Below are 21,026 nucleotides of genomic sequence, written 5' to 3'. Positions count from 1 at the left end.
ATTGGAGGCTTGAAGTGGTGAAACCCATGTTTAGTCTCTAGAGCAAAGTTCCCGGCATCCCCCTCCCCCCATACTTCTCCTTCAACCCATGCACGGTACTAAGTACTATAGGTTTTGATACCTTTCGTGTTTGGGGTTTCCATTAAAAAAAAAATAATAATAATCGAATAAACATCAATAATTGGTAACTAACACTCATTCGAATGGCATTAGTATAATCGACTTATTTGTCATAATCGAATGACTAACAGTCAGTAACTACTAATCACTCGAATGACTCGATTATTGAGTAGTGTTGGGCATATCCTCTCGATTATGCCCATCACTACTGTGATTCAATTGTCACTGACACAGTATAAGGACACTTTGGGAAACCTTAATGGACTATTTTTCCTCCAGAGCTCGTTTGAGTCTAGCGAAGAGACACCTCCAAGAAACTCTGGTTATACTGTATATGTCATATATACACGTCGTGTGAACAAAATCCACTTTCGGAAGTTGTATAATGGGTACAATTACAGATAGTGACATGTATACACTCCACCTTCAAATCCATCCTTAAATTTTTAAACTAATGTTGGTTTACCTGAAGGTTTTATTATATTATCATCAGTAACCTTCGTGGATAATGAAAGAGCGACGAAATGTTGAAATAACGTTGAGAAAAAAAATCTTCAGATTTCATCTTTTCATCATCAGTGACCTTCCACCGACTGATAATTGCATCCATAATTTCTTGTGCGAAAGGCATACTTACATATTGTCTAATCAGATTAACTAGAAAAGCTAGAAATTAAAACACTCTGCTCCATATTAGTTATATTCGTGTAAATGTATTTTATTTATATAAATATAATATAAATTCACTCTACTTTGGATATAATTTCGAACAAACTTTGCAATTCGTTATGAGGTCCGGAATTCTGGAGATAACTGCTAAACTGTGTCACTCAGAATCTGAGTGGAATAACTTGGCGGTCGTCTTCCAAATTCTAGGAATTATAACGAGCTCCAAGTGAATTCGAAACGTTATGCAGTTTGGCGAATTGTTACTTTGAATGTTACTGTAACTTTTTATTTTGAAACACTAAATTTACATTCACGCCAAAAAAAAAACTTATGCAGAGTGAAATGTTTTAATTTGTAATTAATCAGGTTGCATCCGTTTTTCAGATTAGAGTAATCTGCACTACTCGTTTAGGAAACCTTGTATTAACAAACAACCAAAATTCTAGAATATCCATTACAAGCTCCTTAAACGTTCATTTGTAAATACAGTATTCCCTAACGGAGAATGCCCATTCAATTTAAATTCTTCTAAAATCAGTCTTGCCTTATTTCTAGACAAAAGGAATAGCGCATGCGATGCAACTATGTTTACCTTCAGTAACACCCAGATTTCTAGAAGATCAGATTTCTTTATGTCGAATAACATTAACCTGCTCCTGGAAAACATATCACGTTTTAACCAAGTCTGAAAAACTTAGGCTGTTTCTTCAACTGCAACATACCATGCTATTAGTTTAATTGTTACTAGGGGGCTTTGCCCCCTGCTCTAGCTTCTTTTGATAAAGTAAAATAAAATACTTACAGAAGCTTTCGACACTGCGTGTGTCTCTTCCTCTGCTATGAATACATAAATACGTTACATATGGAAATCAAGCATGGTACTGCGTGGTCATGTTAGATAAACATAGCGCGTGACCACGCTTAAACAGAAGTTTGTTTACCACAGTAAAACAAGCTCTTGTTACGTATTAAACGTAACCTGCATCTCTTCTCCCATTGGCTGAATAAATATCACTAGAAGGAAAATTATTTTAATGTATAGAAAGATAAAACTGTCATACTAGTCACGAGTTTCAAACTGTGATGCTCATAAAGTTATTTTCTTTTAGATTCTCTGTTCGCGTATGACAGAGCAACATATGACTCGTTTTACTGTACATTTTTTTTTATTAATTTCTTCCTGACAAACTCTTTGCAAATCAATCCTACCATAGTATACCGATTTCATATTTGCATTGGTGTTCACAGTCTCTAAAAATCCCGACTTGTTTAAAGGATCTTCCTGTCGGAAATTTTTCTTCCGCTCTAATGCATATCTAATGCCACTTTCTCTTCACTTTTTTTTTTTTTTTTTTTAAATTGTGTAGAAAAAGTCAACGCACGTCCATTCATAAGTGTAGACTCTCTGAGCTAACTTTTTCTCGTTTTCTTCATTCATTCTTTTCCGCTTTTATTCTACAGGTGTATTAAGGAAACGGACACTTTTCAATGTTTCCGATATGTTTAATAGTCATATTAATAATTATCGAAACTTGAAAAAAAGCTACTTACTACCATGGTATCACCTACAAAAGCCATGTTGATGTAAACTTGGCGCTGATGGGGACTGGATGGTTTTTCGTCAGGACGGGAAACGTCCACGAGTTCGATTGCTGCATTTTCCATAGTTGAAGGGAAATGCTTCATTCTTTCCGCACACCTGCTTTAAAAAAATAAAATAAAAAAATACTTGTCACTTTTACTAATTTTAAAAGCTATTTATTGTTCACTGCATGCATACAAATTACAATTTCTACTAATCAAGATATTCTTATATGCCGTTATCTGAACACATTAAGAGACTACAATTATTTATGACTCGCTATTGTTTTAATCTATGGATTCACAAAGTGAGGCCAGGATCTTTTTATGTGCGGACCGCGGCCGTTTTTATGATGTAGGTACAGCGAAAACCCTAACTATCACAGTTGCGATAAGATGCAGCTGAAAAAAACCTATTTCCAACCATTTTTTTTCATGAAAGGATGGTAGTGATCACAGCAATAACTTGATATACGGCCCACCCACAATCTCTACGTCATGTTTTCATCAACATTGGCCGGTTTGAAAACCGCTGTTTTAATCATATCAAAAAGATAATTTATATACTGAATAATAGAGGCTGGTGGTATTAGAAAGAAGTTATTGCAACTTGCATTGCCCTCTAACAGTGTACTGTTTTCGCCACTTGTTTGGAGAGGTCCGGATTGCTTCTCATCTACAATTTCTCTTCAATTAAGGTACAGCTAGCCGTTCTCAGGCAGAGGATGTACAGTAGTCCTCTTCCCCAGTTATTCAGCCCACACAACATGCAAATCGTGAACACACTTGTACAGACATACACACAACGGCGGAATATGGTAGTGGCATGTGATGCAAGAAAGCAAGCGTATGAGCTTAAGCAGCATCAGCCAAAAAAAAAAAAAAAAATTTACAAAACAATTTCCTCTAAATGTTTGTCCAGTTCCTCCTTATATTAATTTAACCTATCCCACAACGACAGATGGAAGTTTGTTCCAGCAATTAACCACCCGCTGGCTAAAGGCAAATTTCCGCACATCTATTCTACATCTGTCTTTCCTCAATTTGAATTTATGCCCCCTTAGGTTCGTAACCTGAACAAGTGGAAGAATCCCATCAGAATTCAGGGTGCTCGGCCCATTCAGGGCCTTATAAACCTCAATCAGATCACTTCGCAGGTGCCTAGTCTCCAGCCACTGCAATTTGCAGAACTTAAGCCTCTCTTGGTAAGAGGATCCCTTCATTCCCCTCACCAATCTTGTTGCCCTTCTCTGTACACGCTCAAGCAAATCTACATCCTTCCTAAAATGAGGCCTCTAGACCTGTACGCAGTACTCAGGCGTGGCCTGACCATTGCCTTATACAGAGGGACAATCACCTCCTTTTCCCTGCTAGCAAAATTCCTGTATATCATTGACAAAACCCCATGACCTGCCCTGGCAGCCTGTCTACATCTGTCTTTCCTCAATTTGAATTTATGCCCCCTTAGGTTCGTAACCTGAACAAGTGGAAGAATCCCATCAGAATTCAGGGTGCTCAGAAAACTTCATATCTGACTGCACAATTACTCCCAGGTCTTTTTCATTTTCTACCACCTTAAGTGTAGTACCACACAGCTGGTACGTTTCTCTGGGGTTACTTCTACCCATATGCAGTACTTTGCATTTGTCAATGTTAAACTTCAGTTGCCACTTCTCAGCCCATCTGCCCAAATTTTCTAGATCCTGTTGCAGTAGTACACTGCCATTACTGTCATTACAACCCTGCCAACCTTTGTATCATTTGCAAACTTCGACACTAAGCCTGACATACCTTCATCAATATCATTGATAAATATACAAAACAACAGCGGACCCAACACCGAACCCTGTGGGACTCCACTAATAAAATTAGTCCATGAAGCGCAGCATCCATTGATTACCACCCACTGTCTTCTCCCACTCAACCATCCTTTTATCCATTGTAGCAACTTACCATTAATACCATTCTGCTCCAATTTGTACAGTATTCTTCCATTTGCAAGTGTCAAAAGCTTTCCTGAAATCCAAGTACAGTATATGATATCAAAATTTTTTTTTTGCATCCAGTTCCTTTGTAACAACATAATACCCATTCAAATTTGTCAGACAAGACTTTCCCTTAACAAAACCCATGCTGTGTCTGAATTATTGCTGCAATCTTGTCTAGATGATCCTGCAATGCATCTTTAACCAGTGACTCCATTATTTTACCCGGAACAGAAGTTAAAATAACTGATCTGTAATTACTCGTGTCACCCTTCGATCCCCCTTTGTGAATTGGGGATACATTTAAACATCTCTAGTCCGTGGGGACCTCCCCTGAATCCAAGAATGCTCTCATAATTATGGCTAAGGGTTTACTTAGTTGCTTTGCCGCCTCCTTTAATATAACTGGATAGATCCCATCCACCCCAGGTGTCTTTCTTATGGTTAACTTCAACAATTTCTCCTCAACTTTGTTCTCAGTTTGATCTAAGTCACTGATGCGCCTAAGACAACAGCAACTTTTTGATTTTTGAAGTCTGCTAGTTTCAAAAATCATTATTTATTGTTATTAAAAGTAATTTTTTTTAATTTAAAACTAAATTTGCATGAGACAAGTGCAGAATAATGAGCGCGCACACAAAGCGCTGCATATCTAACAAAGCTTTCATCGAGCATAGCGTTGCAAAAGTTCTTGCATCAACCAAATTGTATGGTTCTGATGACCGCATGCCTCGACTCATGCGGATGCGTGGAAATACTATTGAACTGAGTAATCAGCTACATCAGGGGTCGGCAAACGTTTTCTGTAAAGGGCTAGACAGTAAATATTTTAAGTTTGCGGGCCAAGAGGCAAATTTGAGGATATCATGTAGGTACTTATATAATAATAGAGAAAAATTTCCACTAATTTTTTACTGACGAAATTCAAAATATAATTATAATAATTGAGTACAATTTTTTTGGAATACAGGTCTACTAATGAGAAGAATGGAATTATTTTTTGGGGAAAATATTTCGCTTAATTGGGATTCAAAGTTAGTGTTCCCTATCATCAAAATCGATTGCAAATGTTCATCTGTTAATGCTGATCTGTAATGAGATTTTACGTATTTCATCTTTGAAAATGTCTTTCACACAGATAGGTAGTGTCAAATACTGATATCAATCACCGAGAATATGATTTCAATTGAGCGTATTAATCGCTTGGAAGGCATTTATAGAATTCTATTAGATTCTTCTCTTGTTATTTGCCTTTTAGCTAGTCATTACATTGAAGATTAATCACTTCCAATTGAAGGTTAGGTGGAAGCTCCTCAGTTGCACAATTAAATGGATTTTGAAAAATGCTAATTTGTTTTATACTTGCATCGAGGTCCGAAAAACACTGCTGATACTATAGTTTGAGCTTGAAAAATATATCCTCTGCAAATTTGTATGGGAATGGAGATCTTGCTTCTTGTTTTAACTTTTGACAGCACGAAAAGTGTATAAAGCAGATTAACATTACTTGTGATTCAAAAAACGTTAGTTGTCGTCGAAATGACTTTACCGCAGTAAGAGTTTCGCATACAAGGCTATTTTTTCTTGTAATTTTAGGTTGAATTCATTAAGATACATTATCAAGTCTGCGGCAAAAGCTACTTTCCAAAGCCATTCAGTGTTTGATAATAGTGGTTGAGGACGGTTCTTCTCGTTCAGAAAAATTTCAATCTCAGCCCTGAACTCAAAAGATCGCAAAAAAAAAAAAAAAAAAAAAAAAAAAACTTTACCACTGCTAAACCATCCAACTGCTGTGTGAGTAGTGAATAGTAGAATCATTTGATGCAGTGCGTGTAGAGATGAAAAGGGATTTCGTTGTTATTTATGACTTAAAAAGAAACCGCCCAACGTGGGGCTCGAACCCACGACCCCGAGATTAAATTCAGAACTTTGAACAGTGCCGATCTTGATCCTGCTCTTATATTCTACTAGAATGTTCGAAGTATAGCCAATAAGCTGCATACCTTAGAGTCCCTCCTTATAGCTGAAGAATACGTTGCTCTGTGCCTATCTGAAACATGGCTACATGCAGACAAACAAATTGCATACCTTTCCGATGCACAGAAATATAATATCATAACAAATGACCGAACCCAAAAGAAAGGTGGAGTGATGTTATGTGTCCACAAGCAACTTCATATCACCCATACGGGGAGGAGCGACTCAAAATATTTTGAGGCCTTGAGTATCTCAATATCAGATAAAAGGAATCAATATCCAGAATACCAGTTGCAGCTTGTGATAATCTACATATCCCCAGATCACAGCTCGGAAGATATATTCGAGCTGTACTGTTGGATCATGACACGTTAAAATCATCTCACCTATCATTTCGGGCGACTTCAATTTGTCCCTCCCGAAGTTCAGTAATGAGAAGGAAGAGCTCACGAACCTGTTATCAGGAATCGGTCTGAAAGAACTTGACACATCACCAACTAGGATTCCAGCAGCTAGATTTGTTATTTAACAACATTGTCGGAATGTTGTTAAATAACCATTCACCTTTTGTTATTGAGCTATCAACCAGCATATACTCTTCTTCTGACGGAAGGCACCCTACCAAATCTACACACAAGATTATTTTCTCCATCAAATTCATCAAAGAAGCCGATAACCTTCAATATTTTAAATCGGTTGACTGGCACACAATCACACACTTACCATCGACAGAGATTATTAACTCCATTGCGTTGCACCTAAAAAAATTGCTGAAATAGGAGCGGCTAGAGAAGTCTACATCTGCCACTGGACAAAGCCGTGGTTCTCAACTGAACTAAAAGCCCTCTTCACAAAAAAACAGAAGACCTTTAGGGTCTTTAGAAAATATCCTTCGATCAAAACAGAACGATATATCACCAGGCAAGAGCGGCTTTTGTGAGAGCTAAGATTCAAGCTCACAGGCAAATCCTGTACAACAGGCTCGCTTCAAACAGAAGAGTCGGAACAAATAATGACATAATAATAAGTAAACATACTATCTGAATGGGTTCTCAACACCTTCAAAGATCTGGGAAAAGATAGTGCAGATGCAAATGCTTGCTACGTCCCAGGATCAAATACAGTACAGCTGTCCGCCATTACACTCAACAGGGCTGACCTCACTCAGGCCATCAACAGTCTTACAAACAATATGTTCGGGCCCGATGGCTCCCACCTCTTTATTATCAAGATCTGTAGCCCTTACATAATCGATCTTCTCCTTCAAGCATATAATAATATCTTGCAAACCGCCAACGTCTCGCAGATGTGGAAGCTGTACTATACAAAACCTGTTCCTAAAAATGCACATCCCAAGACTGTCAAAGATTACACGCCCATCTCAATTAGCTGCCACACCCTAAAATTTTTAAAAAAGCACTCCTGAAGTACTTTGGTTCCCACTGCTTTAGGCATCGCCCAGCATACCTTCATTCAACACTTAAGGGGAGATCAACCACAACCAACCTCCTTGAGACCTTTGGTCTAATACAACGCGCTCTGAATAGTGGATATCAACTAGATGTAATTTTTATGGATATTTCTTCTGCATTTGACACTCTCCATCAAAACCCTTCTAAATCAGGAGCCCCCTTTTTGATACAATTGCAGCTCTTCTCACCAGCAGGCAAACACAAGTTTTGCATTACAATACAGTCCTTTCATACACCCTGAACAGAACACTACCTCAGGGTGGTTCCTTTCTGCTTTACTTTTTGCTGCCGCCATTGACCCTATCTGGCACGACATGACAATTTCCTATCATATGCAGACGACCTCAAGATGTTCATTCCTTCCAGTGATGATCGCAATTCACAGTTAATTGCAAATGATGCTACCAGACAACTTGAAGACTTTGCCTTGTTCCTAAATGACATTGCAATTGCCTTGAACCCGAAAAAGATCGCTCAAATGTCATTCACTATGAAGAGGCTGAAGAATGATAGTGTTTTCCTCAATGGGCATCCTGTTCAGGGAGTGCAACAATACAAAGACCTTGGTATGATATGGGATGAAAAACTCACCTTTGCCCCTCACCTCACAGAGGCAAGAAAGAAAACTCTTGGGGCTCTGTGGCGTGTTAAACAGGAACTGACAGGGATTCGAAGCTCTAATCTCACTACACGCTATGTAGTGAGATGTGCCTCTCCCATCGCCCTTTATGCCTCCCCTGTTTGGTCTTCCGCAGAAGTTGAAAATCTCAGGAGGTTCATGACTGTGGAATATTGGATCCTGAGGTGGCTTAACCGCTACCTAGGAAACACGTTTACCACCTCTAGGAGTACCCTTCAAGGCAAATCTAGATTGGGTACCTGGCAACTGATTCTAATCAAAATGAACATTTCTACCATCTCACAACTCATCAGCAAAAAGATAGAAATCCCTAGCATAGCTGAGATTGTCTTTCACCACCCAACTTCCAGCAGACCCCGTCGACATAGCCAAACTACAATGCAGCCACCCAGAAACAGGATAAAATCTGTTGACCAGATGTTCCCTTCCAATACCATAGGTTTGTTCCTCATCATGAACATTGACTGTGACCGATTTCATAAAGAAAAAGAACTACCAGACAGATTGTGCATCGCGTGTACACCATCCTGCCCAACAATTACCAGATCGAGATTGGTTAAAGAAAGGTCCAGACCAATTAATCATACATCTCAGGAATGCTGGTTCCGGATGTCAGCTGCTGACCTCTAGCGTGATCAGGAGCCCCCCTTTTTTGATACAAAAAAGGGGGCTCTCGAAAGGAAAAGGAGTCCATTATCCAAGTGGGCCCAATCCCGATATGGCTCAACTGGAGATACAGGCAAACCATGCCCTAGAGATCCTACAACAATGGGCAGAAGAAAACTTCCTACAAATTGAACCGACAAAAACAACGTCGATCCTTATCAAAAGATCATTAAATATCAGAAGACCTCCGCAAATTAAAATAAAAGGAAAAACGATAAAGCTTACCACCCAAATGAAATATCTAGGTGTCATCCTTGACAACAATCTCTCCTTCCAACCTCATCTCAAGCAACTAAGAATAAAAATTAGAAACTACTCTGCACTACTCTGGTTGCCCGTGTTACAAGGCGTGACTGGGGCCTGAAAAAGCGAACACTCTCTCTCTACTATAAGGCTACATTTATACCAGCAATCTCATATGCTGCTCCAATCTGGTTCCACAAGACAGCCATGGCCGTAAATAAAATAATTCTTGATTCAATGCAGAGATCAATCCTTCTAACAATAACCCGTGCATGCAGGACTGTCAGTACGCATGCGCTCCAGGTGATGGCGGGGGTTCTCCCACTGGACCTGGAGATTGTCAGGTGTGGCCTGTCATACTACCTATCTAAAGGGATGCCCGTCACATTCATGGGGTACACCATCGAACCTACAAATGACAGAAAGACAGAAAAGACCCGATTATTGGGGCATCTAAAACAAGAATGGCAAACCCGCTGGACAAACAGCACCAAAGGAGAAGTGACAAGGAAATTTCTTCCGGACATACACAAAGTGTACCCTAAATCACCGCCTTGGCTCCACCCAGGACTGCACTCCACTTACATCCTGACGGGTCACGGACCTTTCAATGAAAAACTTGCAGCCTTTCGGCTTGTGGAGGACCCACATTGTCCATGTGGGGAACGCGAGAGCTGGCAACATTTGATGCACCAATGTCCACTGTACGACGACCTACGTGGAATCCTAATCACCCGACTAACTTACTTACCTCAGGACCGGGAACATCATCTACTGGACAGCTTCGATTCGTATAGTGCGCTCGCCAAATTTGCACAAGACTTATTTGCAAGAAGGAGAACACAAATTGCAATCAATAATGCACGCCGTTAGCCCAGGGCTCCCTGCACATGAGCATCCAAACTGAACCAGACTATGGCCGTTTTGGTGGGACCTCACTCTCTCTCCTAGGATTGAACATCCATCACAAATGATAGGCGATCCGACACCATATATGCGGACTCCTACTAGACAATGATTTCTCTCTGGACGGGACTCTTTCTCCCATGTGCGACGCAACGACTGGAAATGACCACAGCAGCTCTGCTGCAGCACGCCGCCTGGCGTTCTGAACTGGGCACCTTTTCCCAGTTCACTTTTAAAACCCTATCTCTAGGCAGGGAAGGGGAAGAGATGGGCCTCTGTCTCATCCCCTCCCCTGCCCCCCTTTTCTCCCTGGTGGGGCTTGCTCCACTGACACTCCTGGGATCGCCTTCTCTTTCGTTCCCATACTTCTACCTGTTCCCTCCCCAATCTTCAGTCTTCCCCCACTCTACCTTTACCGACCGTGAATGTCCCACTGAAAGCTGCTAAACTTCAATGTGGAAAATTAAACCTAACCTTCATTTAAAACATATCTCGGCCTTATCTAAACTTCTAGTGTCTACCCCATTTTTTTTTTTTTTTTTTCTACATAGGCCCTAGCCACTGAAATCTCAGGAAATTAGGTGGTAGGGCCTGCCAGAGTAAATAATTGTAATACTGGTGTACCTGGTCTGCCTCCACGGGGCCAAGTGTGGGCAACGTTGGGCCTCAGTAGGGATCCAGCGGCTAAATGACCAGATGAACAACGGTACACATGTACAAAATCCATACACTTTTAAATCTCTGGCCTCAACAGTGTTCTGTTTCACATGACAATGTATACCACGCGGAGATGGGGGAAAATCCCTGGTGCCGTTTGACACGAATACACTTTACTTTACAGAAGCAGACAGAATTCTCAGTTTCCATTAAGAATGAAACTCAACAACCTTTCCTTCCTGAACAATATATTTCCAGCATGAGCCACACCTTAACCCCTTGGAGATGTCTAGTAAGAAAAAACCAACTGTGATCCGAGGAACCAATGAACTCTCCTATCTAAAGTCCAGTTCCTTATATTTATGTAAATATTAATTGTACATATTTCTACAGATCAATACTGTCATTGTTTTTTTGTTTTTGTTTTTTTTTTATTATTGTAATTATTTTCTGTTGGTTCCTTTTTTGCACCCTTCTAGATTGCATGCTGTTCTGCGGGTGCTTGTTAAAAGCAATAAACTGAACAAATAAATAAATAAAAATAAGTCAGGATATTCAGCTTCTATTTCTTAAAATTCAAGGAACTGACGACGGTTAAGTCCAGGAGAGTGAATGAAGTTCACCGTTGACACTACTGGTTTAATGACACATGACAGATTCAAATATTTTCTGCAGAGTACCTGCTGATGAATAATACAATGAATAACCATAGGCTTTAAACATCTTGCATTTTCTCAAGCTTCGTAAATTTGTCCAACTACGCATTTTCCTGCTCCACACACACATTTTTACCACCATCAGTTGTAACACATCTTAGCAGATTCCACTTCAGGTTGGACTGAATTAGTGTTTTCTCAACTTTGAAAATATTCTCGCCTGTAGATGTTCCAAGCAGACTATTTATAGAGGCTACCTCTTCAGTCACTTCGAACTCGGCATTGACTCCTCGAATAAAGAACGGAGCAGTATCGGAAACATCTGTCGACTCGTCAAGAGCTAGGGGAAACCACTCGAAATCATTTGCCTTGTTTTTTAATTAATTATTGATGTTGCTTCCAATGTCCTCAACTCTTCGAGCAACTGTTCTCGCCGAAAGAGTAATAGTCTTAAACAAGTCTATTTTCTCTGGACACATTTCTTCGGTTGCTACAATCAAACACGATTTAATTAACTTACCATCGGTAAACGGCTTTCCTTGCTTGGCTAACAAATGAGCCACTTAGAAACTTACTTTGGTTGCAGCCTCATTTTCATTTTTTATTTTTGCGAAGAAATTCTGCTGTGATGAGATATTTCGTTTTAAATTTTCTAATTTTTCTGACCGTGGCTTTCCTGTGAGTTGGGAATATTGTGATGAGTTCTTAGTTTGGTAATGTCGACATATATTGTATTCTTTTAGCACCACTATAGTGTCATTGCATAATAAACACAATGCTTTGGCATTTAATACGATAACAAAATAATCCACACTCCACAGAGCATTGAAAGTGCGACATTCAAGGTCCACTTTTCTCTTCCTGTCTTGTTTTGACATGGTGGATTCGCACTGGTACTAAAATAAAAAATAAAATATCGCGGTACGGCGAAACGCGTTGCATTCGAAACGCTGTCAAGTTATCACTGCGCTGAGCAGCAGTGCGAAGCGATGAGAGCGCCACATACGGTCTCTGTCGCAACTACTCAACTTTGCTGTTGTTGTGCGAAAGCAGCCACAGACAATACGTAAAACAAATAAGCGTGGCTGTGTTCCAATAAAACTTTATTCACGGACACTGAAATTTGAATTTCATAAAATTTTCACGTTGTCACGAAATATTATTCTTCTTTTGATTTTTTTCCAACCATTTAAAAATGTAAAACCATCCTTAGCTCGCGGGCCGTACAAAAACAGGCAAAGGACCGGATTTGGCCCGGGGGCCGTAATTTGCCGGGCCCTGGGCTACAGCAGCGCGAGGCTGTGTCAGCATGTTGTACAGGGTGTCCATAAATTATTCATCTGATTATGAAGCTCGATTAAAATGTTACTGTAATAGGTATTGTAGAATGGTTTGGTAGCACACAGAACATCAAGACGGTAGCCGATTTCACTACAAGTATTTTGAAGGATCTCATGAAAAATGAAAATTACTGCCTGTTCAATCCAGTCTTAACTCAGTGACGTTGTTAACTTTTTTTGCATACACCTTGTCCTTTACGTATCCCCCATACGAAGAAAGCCATAGATGTGATATCCGGGGAAAGAGGAGACCATATAGTACAACCATCCCAACCAATCCATCGATTAATTTTTTTTTAATTGAGGAAATCGTGGACATGCAAGTTCCAGTGTGGTACCTCATCTTGCTGATGAGCACCTGTGGCTGCATATATGTGGATACTGTATGCTATTGCAACAGGATCTAGTAAAGTTAGATAAGCTGAGAAACAGCAATTGAGGTTTCACATTGATAAATGCAAAGTACTGCATATGGGTAGCAGTAACTCCAGAGTAACGTACCAACTCTGTGGTACTACACTCAAGGTAGTGGAAAATGAAAAAAGACCTGGGGATAATTGTGCCGTCAGATATGAAGTTCTTTGAGCAATGCAGACAGGCTGCCAGGACAGCTCATCTGGTTTTGTCAATGTCATACAGGAATTTTGCTAGCAGAGACAAAGTAATTATCCCATTTCGTAATGCAATGGTCAGGCCACATCTTGAATACTGCATACAGGTCTGGAGGCTTCATTTTAGGAAGGTTATGGAGTTGCTGGAACGCGTACAGAGAAGGGCAACAAGATTGGTGAGCGGAACAAAGGGATACTCTTACCAAGATAGGCTTAAGTTCTGCAAATTGCGCCTTCTATAAACTAAACACCTACGAGGTGATATGGAGGTGTTTAAGGCTTTGAATGGACTGAGCAAGATCAATGCTGATGGGATTCTTCCTCTTGCTCAGACCACACATATGAGGGGGTACAAATTCAAACTGAGGAAGGAAGATTGCAGAACAGATGTGCGGAAGTTTGCCTTTAGCCAACGGTGGTTTATTGTTGAACAAACTTTCATTTGTTGTAGAAGTTGATAGTTTAAATAAATTCAAGAAAGAACTATGCAAACTATTGAAGAGAATGAATAAGTGAAATGGGTGGGGTGTCTTTTTTTCCCCTAATGCTGTATAAGCTTGCTTTCTTGCGTCATTACCACTGCTAACATCTTCCAGCTGAAATGCAGCGTACATTTCGCGCATATCCAGATAATTTGCAGAGTTCAAAATGTTTTCGTGAAGAAAAATGATCCAGTCACCTCGCTGAAGGTGCACACGTTTATGTCGACTTTACCAGACGGGTGGAATGTCGCTTCACCACTGAAAACGACATTTTCCAGTGATCATCTTCTATTTGCACTTTGTAAGCATAACGTTTCAATCTCTTTAGAAGCACCCTATGCTATATTTCTCCCAGTATTTTGCAGCTACAGGTTTGCCCGGGAATAAATTTTGTAGGACTTTGAGTAAACACTTCCTGAATTTCTAAAACTTTATATTTGCAGATACACTAAGCCTGCTTACTCTTTTCTGAAGCAGCATGATGCCAGTTTCTTGAAATTGTTTCAAGCATCACCTCACCGATTGTTTCGAAGATATCTTTCTGGAATTGCGTTGAAAACGGGTTTTTACAGTCACTGGAAATTTGTTGTCCCACAGCGACAACGCGCACATTGCTTTCTCCTCCATTGTCGCCACTTTAATGCTGTATGATCTCATCGCTTGCTAGGATCCACAGCTGCCGACCGCAGGAAAAGAAACTGAGTTGTTTTGATAACTGAAACAAACCATTTTAAGATACCTATTACAATAAGATTTTTTAATCGAGCTTCATAATCAGGTGAATACTTTATAGACATCCTGTACTTTTGTGCTGGATTGAATAATTTTGTTTACTCTGGGCACACACTATAATAATAATAATTTTTATAGAGTAATTAAACTAATTTTTACTTATAGTACGAGTTTCCATGTTTCGGCAACTCATCTTACGGCGAATAATAACAAAGCCACTATACTCGTTGTTTTGAGTAAGAAAAGTAAGTTTCCGATGGAAAAAATTTATAACTTTGTATTATTATAAGTTGCGAAAAGTTCTGGAATAGGATCCTTTCAAACTCAATACACAGGAGCAGTTTCTAAAGATAAACATATACAGAATCATTAAAAAAAAAAAAATTACAACTAGTAAATGAAAATTTTACTTTTCTGTCTTTTTGTCTGAAAGCTATTATAAATAATCATTCTAAGTCAGTGTTTTTAAACCATTTTTCAGCAGCAGAATCCTTTTTCGAACTCAAGTTTTTTTTCGCGAAACCACAATTTGAGATTTTTTTATATAGGGTGGCTCAAAAGTCACTGCGTATTTTGATGAAACATTGTCATTTTCAAATAAATTTCATTACGACAAGTACGGAGGGTTGATTCAGCCTTTTGATAACGATTTTGACAGTCCTTTAAAACTACGAAATTCCGTGCCGCCGCCACCGGTTGTATTCTATATGTTTTCCCTGCTCATGGACTATCGCACGGCATCCCAATTTCAATTGAAATAAAGCCCGCTGCTAAACTGCCAAGTCGATCTTATCCCATTCCTGCTGGCAGACTTTCCACAAACCTTCAACAGTTGTGGGGCGGCGGTTTCCGAGAGCTCTTTTCAAGAGTCCGAATGCGCAAAAATCCATGGGTTCGGCGTCAGGTGATTTAACAGGTATATCTTTAAACGGGATCGAACGAATACCTGTCACCGGTTCCATTCTCCACAAAAAAGCACCGGTGGAACGTGACTGTGGCTGAACACTTTATCCTGGTGCACCCCAGACCTTTTCAGCGTCACAATCGTACAATGGGTATTTCACGTTCACAACGGCTGTAGAACTTCAGTCTGGTAATACACTGAGTTGACTTTCACTTTTCAGTGACTCTACCAACTCAAATTTGCCGTTATAACAAAAACCGGCTACAACCATAAAACCTTGGCCAAAACTTTCCTTGCACTGATGCTCCCATGTTGGAAAGGCCTTGTCACCCTGTGGACGGTAATAAATTGCTCGAAGTTTGTTGCAGTAGGAGAGGTACACCCACGCTTCGTCCAATGATGCTATGAATTTCCTCCTTTCAGCTGCCAGATATTTTTCGCAGAGTTTTCGGGAATTAACCCGCCGCTCTGCAATGTGCCTTGCTCCTAGGTGGTGTACGAGGGCCTCGTGCTTCTTCTCCAGTTGTAAATTTTCGTTGATTATGCGACAAACGGTTGACTGGGATGTTCCCACAAGTTATACTATAGCTCTTTGGGTTTTCACCAATAACGAGCGACTGCACTTTTCGTACTACCTCCCTCGTTCGACTTGGAGCAGGTTGCAGTTTCTTCGGTGTTTTCCGCCCACTTGCAGCAGCTTCGCGGAATTTTCTTTTGCCATTCAAAACTTTATGGATACCGAACTTCGATACACTAAAATTTTTCGACTTGCACCTATCAATTTTCGCATAACTGTACCCTTCTTCAGAAAGTGTTGTTATGTAACCTTCCAACCATGGGTCCAATTTCCGAGGTATGTCGACATTAAAATAACTTCTACAACTGATACACCTGTTCATAAGGTTGGGACTGCGCCTGCGGGAAAAATAAATTTACATTGCTGCCATACGTCACGAGCATGATTAATATCAAAATCGTTATCAAGAAGGTTGAATCAACCTTCCTCCGTATATTTATTCTTTTTTACATACACTTTGTAGTACGAGTTTTAACACATTACAAAAAAATATTTGTAATGTGTTAAAGATGTTATAATTTTTTAAATTTTTTAATGTTTTCTTTTCAGACCCATAATCCATGATGAATGTTCAAGAGCGAATTTTTGTTGTAATATCCTGCATCAAAGGAATGAAGTTTTTTGAAATTAGGGAAAGATTTAAGGAGATTTCACAGTGTGGTCCATTAAGTTGTTAATTTGGATTTGACCGACACGTTCTGCACACATTGCTGCTCGACATGCAAAATTCTCAATGTTCAGTCTTCGAGATCCCTCCCTAACTGATAAATTTGGGTCCTCTTTGAATATTTTTCGAATTGATTCAATGCTTTCACGTGCCGTACTTGGGCGTCCACGTCTCTCCTCGTCACGCACAGACCCAGTTCTTTTAAACTTATTCACCAGTTCACAAATCGCATCGTCTGTAGGACCGGGACTATGAAATATCCTTGAAAATCTTTCCCTAATTTCACAAAATTTCATTCCTTTGATGCGAGATGTTACAACAAAAATTCGCTCTTGAACATTCATCGTGAATTATGGGTCTGAAAAAAAAAAAAAAAAAAAAACATTAAAAAATTAATAAAAGTTATAACATCTAACACATTACAAATATTTAATGTAAAAAAGAATAAATATACTTGTAATGAAATTTATTTGAAAATCACCCTGTTTCACCAAAACACGAAGTGACTTTTGTGACACCCTGTATATACTCATTTTAAGTACAGTGTACGTGTGTGTAGTGGTCACAGGCAATGGTATAGCAATTTAGCCAGCAGGAGGCGAAATTAGGTAAAGAATAAATATATAAACAGTATTATTATAAAAAATAAATAAAAAATCCATAACAAAACATTTGCGGAACCTTCCAAATATCCTTGGGGAACCTCAGCATTCCGGTAAACGCACTTTGAAAACCACTACTGGATATAATCTAACATCTTTTGGTGCTTGTTTTTGTACCCTGCTTTCCATGTGAGATCTCATCTGAAATCCAGATAAGAATCAGATGAACACAGAACCAGATTTGACGAATGAACTTTCCAGCATCAAACTAAACATTCGAAAAACTGTTGGCCAGACAGACATCACTAAACTTCATATTAATAAATAATGTACAAATATATCGAAGTGGTGTTTGCATTTTACAGAATAAAAAGAAAAGCTTTTTTTCCCCTGTACTTCAGCATTTTTTTTTATTTATTTAAAGCGTAAATGGTTAAAACTTAGACTGAATTCAAATGTTATCAAAAGTGTTTAAAATTTAAACTATTTTTCACCAATTCAAAGTTTAAGAACTATCGATATGTTTGAGTATATCTAAGTCTAGACAGCATCAACTTTGGTGGGAGGGGGTCTGTAGCTGCCTAAAGTTTTAAGAAGTGCAACTTCAATAATTTCCTAAATTCTCCTCCCTTCCTCCCTCTTTCTCTGAAATAATTTCATTAGCGTTACCACGTAATTTTATTTCTAAACTGGAAAGGAAATACTATATGTAACGGACGTGGTTTTATTATGAAATGAAAATTGGCTTCAAGTATTTCAAAATGATAAATACAAACCTTACGAAACAAAATAAAGCACACGCATCAATGTAACTAATTATATCATTTACAAAATTACGTATGAGAAATCAAGCGAGGGATATTTAGTCTTGCGAAAATGTCGGCGGCCCTTATTTTTAATTACAGCCACTGCATACAAAACCGAAACAAAAAAAAAGGGAATATTTTGTAAAACACACAAAAGAATTTCCTTACTGTTTATAAAAACTCAGTGTGCAGAAAAATGGTAACCTTCTAAAACAAATAAATGCAGAATTATTACTCCAACTATACTGCAAAGACTATTTTTGAAATGGCTGTTACAATGTACACAGCACAGATAAAAGGAAAAATGGGTTTCGCATCAAAGAAGTAAAAGAGTTAACAGTATCTAATGATATCATCACCTATGCAAATTAAAGGGTCCTTACGGGTACAAAGAATGAAAATGTTCTTACTTACTTAGAGGTAGAAAGAACATTAACAGGTCAATGCTTATGGCTATCCCTCCCGATCCTCGAAGCGCTTATTATATAGAATCAGCATTTGTTTTTGATTTATAATAATTTATTTATCCCTATTTTATGTTACACTTTTTGGGAGATAATACCAAAAAGGGAGGGAGAACACATAAGCTAATGGCTTTTTAGGGGGTGTTCCCTTAAAAAAAAAGACGAATATACAAACATACAATTGAAAAATATGCAGTTCTGAAATTGTACAGGTAATGTTCAACAGAAAAGGCATAAATAAATTGGAGTTTTTTGTACATTTCTTTACAGAAGACTTCGAAAAGCATCACTACTTATAATATCATTGTGAACATTTTTACAATTAAATGAGGAGAGAAAAGAAATATGATGAGATACGTGCACAGAAATTTACAAACTATTTGCCAACTGCTTCCTTTAACATTTGTACATTATTTCCATGTTGGTGTTTTTAAAATCCAGGAGTCGGGTGGAAAGTAATTTGAATCAGACATCCCTGGTTCAATTAGTAGTTTCTTGAATTGATTTAGTGAAGTGACATTTTTTATTTTTGCAGAAAGTTTGTTCCAGGTTTTAGCACTCTGTATTTTATACTTTTCTGACCTATGGCTTTTCTGAAAAGCGGAACCTTCAGGTCGGCTTCATTTCTTAGAGATTGTACGATATTCCTTCTTATATGGTTATGAAAAAGGATCTGAAGACAGGGGGAAAGTCTGGTGTCTTCAAAGCATTGTAAACAAGGATCGCCTCGGCTTTCTGCAATAGCTGGTAGATGCTTAGGAGTCTCAATTCCTTGTATCTCGAACTAACCGATGCGTTCCAAGGAAGGCCCAAAACTGAACGAACGCATCGATTGAGAATGGAGTTGATTCTCGCAAGGTTTTCTTGGCTGGTGGTACCCCATGAGATGATTCCATACGTGAGGTGCGGCTGAATTAAAGAAAGGAATACTACTCTGAGAATGGAAGGAGACACCCAGGCAGAGGCCCTGGCGAGTATTCCCGCTAGTGACGAAGTTTTCTTTCGTAGGGTTATTATTTGTTTTGCCCAACTTAGCTTATCATCTAACCAGATTCCAAGAAACTTGGTTTCATTCATCCTTTCAAGTTGTTTTTCTTTGTATGTTACGTCTAAATCAATATTTAGTGGTTTGTTTTTGGTTCTAAACACCATGTATTTTGATTTTTCTGGATTCAATATAAGCTGATTCTTTTGAAGCCCACTATGCATCACAGAGAGCAAGGAAGAGTTGAAGCTGATTAGGGTCTTTATCTGTGATCAGGATGGAAATATCATCAGTATACGCTATTAGGTGAGAAGATGGAAGAGAGAGACATTCATCGACGTAAAGAACAAATAGGATAGGCCCAAGAATTGAGCCTATCCTATTTGATTTTTTTCTAACGACAAACGGCCGATCAGTAAGGTAGTCTTCAATGAGAAGGTTAATTTTCCCTCTCAACCCAAGATTGAGCTTTTTAATTAGTAGATGGTTTTTAGATGGTTGATTGATTGATTGATTGATTTGGTAGTTGTTGGCGCATCGGCTTCTGTGGCCATATTGCACCTCCCAAGGTTTTTGCAGTACTTTGATCCAAGCCCGAGGCGGGAATCGAACCCGCGACCTTTGGGTTGCCGGGCAGGTACTTTACCCATTCGGCTAGCCCGGTCGGCGTTTTTAGATGGTAGTATTAGGGTTTATGCAATCAAAAGCTTAAAATAAGTCAAGAAACAGTGCTATAGCACAGTGACCCTTTTCAAGACTATCAATGATCCTTGAGCAGAAGTCAGCAATTGCAAGATCAGTCGATCTTTTAGATCGATAAGCATACTGTTGTTGATGGATGAGCTGATTTTCTTCAAGAAAACCCATGAGTCTTCTATGAAGAATTTTGCAAAAACTGAGAGTAGAGCTATTGGGCGAAAGTTGTTGGTACAGTTACAACGGTTTCCCTTTGGAACAGGGATGACTGTTGCTTTTTTGAATTGAGAAGGGAATTTACCAGATTGAAAAGAGAGATTGATTATATACTTCAGTGCGTAAGAATTGAGCTAAGGACCCTTTTCAGCAGAGGAGGAGATATTTCATCAAAGCCGGGGGCCTCCTTTTCTTTCAATTGATTCCCTGCCTCTAAAATCTCTTGATCGGAGAGAGAAGCGAGGAAAAAAAGTTTCTGATTGAGTACTTGGCAGATTCTCTCATTTCATTGTCTCTGAAGTCAAGTTCGTCTTGAAAGAGTTTATTCACACTAGATATAAAGTGGTTACAGAAGGCAGTAGCTTTTAGCTC

At 39.0% G+C, this 21,026-nt stretch overlaps 1 protein-coding gene across 1 annotated transcript in view; it reads right to left on the bottom strand.

Annotated features, from left to right (window-relative positions):
- The window catches only part of LOC150079318 (uncharacterized), a 211,685-nt gene that overhangs the window by 175,414 nt on the left and 15,245 nt on the right, over positions 1-21,026 (bottom strand). Inside the window, exon 2 of the mRNA XM_090383031.1 lies at positions 2,341-2,491. Within this exon, the coding sequence (XP_090239157.1) occupies positions 2,341-2,491 (151 nt within the window). The remainder of the gene's footprint in view (positions 1-2,340; positions 2,492-21,026) is intronic.

The sequence above is a fragment of the Mastigoproctus giganteus genome, chromosome 10 (genome assembly GCF_048544385.1).
Source record: "Mastigoproctus giganteus isolate SK-2022 chromosome 10, ASM4854438v1, whole genome shotgun sequence".
Classification (NCBI taxonomy): Eukaryota; Metazoa; Arthropoda; class Arachnida; order Uropygi; family Thelyphonidae; genus Mastigoproctus; species Mastigoproctus giganteus.
This window is presented reverse-complemented; position numbering and strand designations above follow the sequence as displayed.